Source organism: Peromyscus californicus, unplaced genomic scaffold, assembly GCF_007827085.1.
Source record: "Peromyscus californicus insignis strain IS unplaced genomic scaffold, ASM782708v3 Scaffold_7__1_contigs__length_154581171, whole genome shotgun sequence".
NCBI classification, from domain to species: Eukaryota; Metazoa; Chordata; class Mammalia; order Rodentia; family Cricetidae; genus Peromyscus; species Peromyscus californicus.
The window spans coordinates 4,460,001-4,468,920 of record NW_026294595.1 but is presented as its reverse complement, the minus strand read 5'-3'; the positions used below and the strand labels follow the sequence as shown (position 1 = coordinate 4,468,920).

At 44.2% G+C, this 8,920-nt stretch overlaps 1 protein-coding gene across 1 annotated transcript; it reads right to left on the bottom strand.

Moving 5' to 3' along the window:
• Positions 1-161: 161 nt before the first annotated feature.
• On the bottom strand, positions 162-653 carry LOC128102248 (histone H3.3A-like). The gene has a single exon (XM_052725828.1). The coding sequence runs from the start codon at positions 585-587 to the stop codon at positions 177-179; it is 411 nt and encodes a 136-aa protein (XP_052581788.1). The 5' UTR covers positions 588-653; the 3' UTR covers positions 162-176.
• Between the last annotated feature and the right edge of the window lie 8,267 nt (positions 654-8,920).

The following is an 8,920-nucleotide window of genomic DNA, read 5'->3' as shown; positions in this document are numbered from 1 at the left end:
TTAAAATGGAAAAACTGCCAATACCTGATTTCTGTCCCCTATATTTCCACTCGCAATCACATACTTAGGTACCTTTTGACCCCATGGAAAAAATATCTAACATTCAGAACTACTGATAACAGGAAGAAGAGGAAAAAAAATTTTGAGAATTAAATGTTTCCCCTCATAGTGGACTCTTAAGCACGTTCTCCGCGTATGCGGCGTGCTAGATGGATATCTTTTGGCATAATTGTTACACGTTTGGCATGGATAGCACACAGGTTGGTATCTTCGAAAAGGCCAACCAGATAGGCCTCACTTGCCTCCTGCAAAGCACCAATAGCTGCACTCTGGAAGCGCAGATCTGTTTTGAAGTCCTGAGCAATTTCTCGCACCAGACGCTGGAAGGGGAGCTTGCGAATCAGAAGTTCAGTGGACTTCTGATAACGTCTGATTTCACGGAGTGCCACAGTCCCAGGCCTGTAACGATGAGGTTTCTTCACCCCTCCAGTAGAGGGCGCACTCTTGCGAGCGGCTTTAGTAGCCAGTTGTTTCCTGGGTGCTTTACCACCGGTGGATTTGCGGGCAGTCTGCTTTGTACGAGCCATGGTATGGGCACCTCCTTACTTACCCCCCTTCTCCTTCAGCTGGAGCTCTGCAAGCGAGAGGCGGCGCTGGCGTTAGGGAGCAGCGGTGGCGCGGGCGACGGTTGCCCAGGCTGGCCTCGAACTCGTGATCCTCCTGCCTCCACCTCCTTCAGCAAATCCTACCGGCGTGCGCCACCACAACTGGCAAGAATTATGGGTTAATTTAAGTGTAAGAGCTAGTCAGTAATAAGCCTGAGCTAATGGCCAGTTATAAAAAAAAAAAAGAAAGAGAGAGAGAGAGAGAGAGAGAGAGAGAGAGAGAGATTGAAAGAAAGAAAGAAAGAAAGAAAGAAAGAAAGAAAGAGAGAGAGAGAGAGAGAGAGAAAGAAAGAAAGAAAGAAAGAAAGAAAGAAAGAAAGAAAGAAAGAAAGAAAGAAAGAAAGAAAGAAAGAAAAAGAAAGAAAAAAGAACTCGGGTCATGAGGCTTGTCAGCAAACACCTTAGCTGAGTCATCTCCCTGACACCACCACCACTGCCTGGCGAATGTCTTTTTAGTGTTGATTTACTTATTTATTTTCAGTGTTGGGGATGGTACAGGGAGCCCAACTTGGAGTCACACGTGCTGTACAAGTGCTCTATCTACTGCTGGAAGCCATCACACCCAGCTGACTTGATTAAAATCAATACTTAGTCCCTAAAGTCAGAGAACCCCATACTATTAACCATTGGTAACCTGGAACTCAATTTACTACCTAGAAATAAATATGCGCTTGGCTTTTTAAAAGATTTATTTTTATTATTTTTTAATTCTGTGTGTGCATGTACATCTGTGCACATGAGCACAGGTGATCAAGGAGACCAGAGGTATTGATTGGATCCCCTAGAACTGAAGTGATAAGCCAGTGGGAGCCAACTGACATGGCTACTGGAAACCAAACTTGGATGCTATGGAGAGCAATATTCCCTCTTAACTACTAGCTATCTCTCCAGTCCCACGTGGCTAGCTTTTTGTTTCCTTCTTTTAAATGTATTTATGCAATTGGTGTGTGTAGCTAGAGTTTTCCTGCCTGGCCCACAGTCAGGACAAATCTCTGTCACCCGCCAGTCCCACAGCCACTCAGACCCGACCAAGTACACACAGAGACTTATATTGGTTACAAACTGTATGGCCGTGGCAGGCTTCTTGCTAACTGTTCTTACAGCTTAAATTAATCCATTTCTATAAATCTATACCTTGCCACGTGGCTCGTGGCTTACCGGCATCTTCACATGCTGTTTGTCATTGTGGCGGCTGGCAGTGTCTCTCTGACTCAGCCTTCCACTTCCCAGCTTTATTCTCCTCCTTGTCCCACCTACACTTCCTGCCTGGTCAATGGCCAATCAGTGATTTATTTATTGACTAATCAGCAACACATTTGCCATATAGACCATCCCACAGCAGGTGTGTGTGTGAGGGGGGATTGGGAGGGTGACCGTGTGTGAGTGTGTATGTGTGTCTGTGTTGTGAGTATGTATGTGTGTCTGTGTTGTGAGTGTGTATATGTGTGTCTATGTGTGTATGTCCCTGTATGTATTTGTTTATGCATGTGTGTGTGCTCTGTGAGCATGAGCGTGTCTCTGTGTGTATGTGTCTGTGTATGTGTGTGAGTGTGTCTGTGCACATTTGTTTATACGTGTGTGTGCTCTGTGTGTGTGTGTGTGTGTGTGTGTGTGTGTGTGTGTGTGTGTGCAGGTCAGGAGACAACTCATGTGAATCAGTCCTTTTCCACCTTATGGGTTCTGGAATCAAATTCAGGCCATGATGGCAAGAACCTTTGCCTTCTGAGCCATCTCACTGGCCCTATAGTCTTGCTTTTAATAATCCGTGATTAGAGATTATATGTCAAAGATCGCCTAGTTCCTACCGCAAACCATCCCAGAAAGAAAAACAAGGCCCTATCTAGAAAGAAGGCAAAGGTTAGGAAGTGAAAGATGCAAAGAAGAAACAAGAGATTTACCTGAGACATTATTTTACCTATTTTAACCATAAACAGAGATAGCAACAACTCTGTTCCATCCAATAGTTATCAAGATAAAGCCAGCAGGTGGTGGTGGTGCATGCCTTTAATCCCAGCACTCCAGAGGTAGAGGCAGTCAGGTTTCTGTGGGTTCAAGGCCAGCCTGGTCTATAGGGTGAGTTCCAGGACAGCTAGGGATACACAGAGAAACCCTGTCTCGAAAGGGGGAGGTGAGGGGTGGGAGGGAAGATGATGCAAAAGGGAGAGAAAATTCCTTTGGTTTCTTCCTAGTTCTACACAGAGAAAGCCATTCTTGTCAATTTGGGTGCACTTTGTGTGCCTGTGCCTGTGCCGTGTGTGTGTGTGTGTGTGTGTGTGTGTGTGTGTGTGTGTGTGTGTGTGTGTGTTTAATACAAATAAGTTCACTTTTTACATCCTATGCTATGTTCTACACTTTTCTTTTTATTGAACACTATATCTCGGGCATCTTTCCTTATCAGCACATAAGGAGTGACCTCATTGGCAGGATATCATGGCTCATTCCTTTAATTCCAGCACTGAGGAGCAGAGGCAAGTGGATCTCTGTGAGTCTGAGGCCAGCCAGGGCTACAGAGTGAGACTTAAATAAGATGGCTAGAAATATAAACCAGTGGTATCCTGGAGGCCATAAATTCAACCTCCAGTGTTGCCACAACAAATAATGGAACTGTTAACTAGGCAGTCACTATAGAAATCAATGTGGAAATTCCTCAAAATTCTAAAAACAGAACTTCCATATGATCCAGATGGGAGACTTCTGACTGTGTACCTGAAGGAATCCAAGCATCCTGCAGAGATTCCCACACATCCATAATTATTGTAGAACTATTTACAATAGCCAAGATATGGACCTAGCCTAGATGCCCGCCAACAGATGAGTGAATTAAAATGTAGGCCAGGCATGGTGGCACACACCTTTAATCCCAGCACTTGGGAGGCAGAGTCGGGCAGAGCTCAGTGAGTTTGAGACCAGCCTGGTCTACATAGTGAGTCCCAAGACAGCCAGAGCTACATAGTGAGATGCTGAATCAAAAAAGAAAGGAAGGAAGGAAGGAAAAGAAAGGAAAAAAGAAGGCCTAGGGAATGTAGCTTAGTTGGGATAGAGCTTGTCTAGCACACAGAAACCCTGAACTGCATCACGAGCAGGGTATGAAACTGGGGGTGGCATACCTACAACCCCAGCATTTGGAAGGTAGCGGCAAGAGGATCAGACGTTCAAAGTAAGCCTCAACTCCACAGTTCAAGACTAGCCTGGGTTACATGAGCCCCCACCCCAAAATAAAAGTTAAGGGAATAAAAACATATATCGGAGTTACTGACAATACACATAACAAAAATGACTGATATTTACAATATAAATAACTACAGAATAGGAAAGCCAATAGGGAAATGGGCAACCTATTTATTCCACATAGTGAATAAAAATATATGTCTGAGGTTAGAAATGTAGCTGAGAGGTAAAGTGTTCGCCTGGCATATGCAAAGCCCTGAGTTCAATCCCTAACAATGAAAAAAAAAAGATAGATAGATAGATAGATAGATAGATAGATAGACAGACAGACAGACAGACAGATACATATGTCTGGGTGTGGTGTCCATGCTACATACTTGTAATTCAAGCACTTGGGAGATTGAGGCAGGAGACCAGCATGAATTACATAGTGGGACACTATTTTGAAAAAGAAAGATGGTGTGTGTGAGCAGGGGGTGGCTGGCAAGATGGTTCAGTGGGTAAAGGTGACTGCTGCCAAGCCTGACGACCTGACTGTGATCCCTGGACTTCATGTGGAAGGCAAGAACTGATCCATCTGACTTCTATATGAGCACTACAGTATGTGCATGCTCTCATACGATACATACACCATCTTACCACCACCCCCAATACTGTGATTTAAAACCACTGTGTAACCTACCTGGCCTAAAACTCACTATGTAGACCAGGCTGGCCTCAAACTCATAGAGACCTCAACTGCCTCTGCCTCCCCACAGCTGGCTCTCAATAGATACATAAATACATTATCTCATTAGTGATGAGGAAAACCATAAGATGCCAGTATGCATGCCCCAAATTATGAAGGAAAACATTTGCATCAGAATCTACAGTAATGAGGCCAGGTAGAGAGCTCAGCAGCCCACGCCACTGGTTGCATAAGCTTGACTCAGAATTTGATCCTAGAATCCATGTAAGGGCAGTGCCTTGCATCTATAATCCTAGCACTCTGACTGAGAAATGTGTGCTGGAGACAGGAGCATCACCTGAGAGCTGGAGGGCCAGCTAGCTTTGACTATGCAGATGCAGAAACCAGAGACATGGTGCCTCAACAAGGTTGGAGGAGAGAGTCAACTCTCCTTCGCCTCCAGAAGCACATGGTGAGTCCACTGTGTGTGTGTTCCCGCAAAGGCACTCAAGTGGTCAGGCTTGATGGCAGGTGCCTTTCATGCTGCTTTGTTTCTTTGTTTCTTTCAGAGGAGCAAGGTCTCATCCATCATCCCAGGCTGCCCTATGCCACTATGTAACGCACACTGACCTAAACTTGTGGCAATTCTTCTGCCTCAAGTTTCCACAATTGCAGCGATATCTATCATGCTTGGCTTATACTTAGAGTACTTTCACTGTGTGGTCTAGGCTGGCTCTGAACTCACTATCCTCCTGGTTCAAACCTCCTGAGTGTTGAAATTACAGGCTGTCTTTCTTTCTTTCTTTCTTTCTTTCTTTCTTTCTTTCTTTCTTTCTTTCTTTCTTTCTTTCTTTCTTTTTCTTCCTTCCTTCCTTCCTTCCTTCCTTCCTTCCTTTCTTTCTTTTTCTTTTTGGTTTTTTTTTCCAGACAGGGCTTCTCTGTGTAGTTTTTGGTGCCTGTCCTGGAACTCACTCTGTAGACCAGGGTGGCCTCGAACTTACAGAGATCCTCCTGACTCTGCCTCCCGAGTGCTGAAATTAAAGGCATGGGCCACCGCTGTGTTCCTTTCTAAAAGAAAAGAATTGAGAGGCACAGGACAGGGAGGAAAAGGGAAAGCCCTGTCTAGATAAGAAGTTGAATGTTGCCGGGTGGTGGGGCAGCAGTGGCACCACCTTTAATGCCAGCACTCGGGAGGCAGAGGCAGGCAGATCTCTGAGTTCAAGGCCAGCCTGGTCTACAGAGTGAGTTCCAGGACAGCCAGAGCTACACAGAGAAATCCTGTCTCAGAAAACCAAACCAAAACAAAACAAAAGTTGAGGTTTAGATCCAGACTGAGGCTTACTCTCATTTCTTGGAGAGTATCAAACACAAAGAGAAAGAGGCTTAGTCTTGAATTCTTCATCGTCAAGGAGCTGGGATTTTTGTTTTGCTGTCCTACTAGGGTGAAGTGAGCTAACGTGCATGAAACTATGGTGGAGGGCAGTGCTCATGCTCCTCACGTAGGGGGCTATGAGAAGACATTTTCAAATATTCAAAGATTGTTTTATGTGTCATGAGTGTTTTGCCTGCATGTATATATGTGTAACAGGTGTGTGCCTAGTGCCCACAAAGGTCAGAAGGGGACATTGAATCCCCTGGAACAGGAGTTAGGATGATTATTAGCCACCATTTGGGCACTAGGAACTGGTACTCTGCAGGAGCAGAGTGATCTTAACCAATGAGCCTTGTTTCAGCCCTGAGAAGACATTTTTTTTTTTGTTTTTTCGAGACAGGGTTTCTCTGTGTAGCTTTGTGCCTTTCCTGGGACTCACTTGGTAGCCCAGGCTGGCCTCGAACTCACAGAGATCCGCCTGGCTCTGCCTCCCGAGTGCTGGGATTAAAGGCGTGTGCTACCACCGCCCGACCGAGAAGACATTTTTATTAATCCCACTTTTCCAGTAAAGCACTGCAGGAGACTCAGGTGTGTGTGTGTGTATGTGTGTGTGTGTGTGTGTGTGTGTGTGTGTTATATCTGTGTTTGTGTGTATATGTGTTTGTGTGTGTGTATTTCTGTGTGTGTTTGTTATGTGTATGTTTGTGCATATGTGTATGTTTGTTATATGTGTGTTTGTTTTATTTTATGTGCGTGCATTTGTTATGTGTATGTGTTTGTATATGTGTTTGTGTGTGTTTCTGTGTGTTTGTTATATGTGTGTGCTTGTATAGGTATCTGTGTGTGTATTTCTATGTGTTGTATTTCTCTGTGTGTGTATTTCTCTGTGTGTTTGTTATATGTGTGTGTTTCTGTGTTTCCGTTTGTGTGTGTGTGTGTGTGTGTGTGTGTGTGTGTGTGTGTGTGTGTGTAGGCCTTTGGGGTCTTAGGACAGTTATCAGGAGCTGGGTCTCTACTGCCACCTTGAGGGATTCAAGGATCAAAACAGGTCATCATGTAACAGGGCCCCAGATCTTAGCATAACTGATTCCATGGTAGAGTGCCATTCAGGCTGTAGAACTCAGCATGGAGACAGTACCACCTGCCAACACTAAAACAAAGGCCTAACCCATCAAAGTCCATAGTTCTGGGAAAGTCTCTAATGTACTAACCTTGCTTTTTGGCTTCTGTAGTTCCCGCTTCTAGCTAACTGCTATTGTAACTGAAGTATGTCAACCCAGAACATGATTTTCAAGCTTAAAAGCTCACTCTGAGAAGGCTAGATGCTACACTGGAATCTCGAACACGCAGTGTAATCACTAGTCAGGTAATAAAGACTTTCTATTGGCTTAAACTCTTGTCCAAGCAGTTTTCTCTGGTGAATACCCCAGAACAGTCAGGCCCATAAATAAACACTAAGACATCTCACCTGCCCCGAGAGTCAGTTTTCAAGATTTCTTTCCGTGAAAATTAGTCAGTCACTGCTTTGAATTTGACAAAAACTGTTAGAAGTGCTTTTAGAGTGCACATCTAACTCGGGCCCACTAGCGCACTCCTATAACCCCAGCACCCTGGGGGCGGAGAAAAGTGGAATGCTACGAGTTAGAAGCTAGCCTGAGCTACACAGGGAGTTCCAGGCCAACCAGGGTTGCACAGTGAGATCCTGCCACAAAACAAGTGGCACATCCAATTGCTTCTCTTATATTAAAATACCTCCACAGAGCACACTTCAATGCATTGGCACAGGAGATCACTTCCTAAATATAACACCAGCAGCACAAACACTGAGTACAACAATTAATAAATGGGACCTCTTGAAACTGAGAAGCTTTCGTAGGGCAAAAGACAGTCAATAAGACCAAAAGACAGCCTACAGAATGGGAAAAGACCTTCACCAACCCCACATCTGACAGAGGACTGATCTCCAAAGTATATAAAGAACTCAAGAAACTAGACATCAAAATACTGAACAATCCAATTAAACAATGGGCTAAAGAGCTAAACAGAGAATTCTCAAAAGAAGAATAACAAATGGCTGAGACATTTAAAGAAATGCTAAACATCCTTAATCATCAGAGAAATGCAAATCAAAACGACACTGAGATACCACCTTACACCCGTCAGAATGGCTATGATCAAAAACACTAATGACAGTCTATGTTGGAGAGGATGCGGAGCAAGGGGAACACTCCTCCACTGTTGGTGGGAATGCAAAGTTGTACAACCACTGTGGAAATCAGTATGGCAGTTTCTCAGAAAATTGGGAATCGATCTACCTCAAGACCCAGCCATATCACTCTTGGTCATATACCCAAGGCATCCTCAATCGCACCACAAAGAAATATGCTCAACTATGTTCAAAGCAGTACGATTCGTAATAGCCAGAAACTGGAAACAACCTAGATGCCTGTCAACTGAAGAATGGATTAAGAAAATGTGGTACATATACACAATGGAGTACTACTCAGCAGAGAAAAACAATGACAGCATGAAAATTGCAGGCAAATGGATGGAACTAGAAAATATCATCCTGAGTGAGATAACCCAAACCCAGAAGAACAAACATGGTATGTACTCACTCATAAGTGGATACTAGATATAAAGCAAAGAACAATCAGACTGCAACCCACAGAACCAGGGAGGCTATATGGCAGGGGGGACCTAGGATGACTGTGGCTTAGAATAAGTTTTGGTTTTACGCAAAAAAAAAAAAATAAAATAAAATAAAAATAAAAATAAAAGGGTGTGCCACCACTAAAAAAAAAATACCTCCACAGGCATGGAGGCACAGGCCTTTAATCCCAGCACTCAGGAGGCAGAGGCAGGCAGATCTCTGTGAGTTCCAGCCAGCCTGGGCTACAGAGAGAGATCCAGGACAGCCAGGGCTGTTGCACAGAGGAACTGTTTCAAACAAGATAGACAGATAGATAGACAGATAGATAGACAGATAGACAGATTTGTTTTGATTTTTTGGGGAGGGGCTCCCTATGGAGTCCAGGTTGGCCTTGA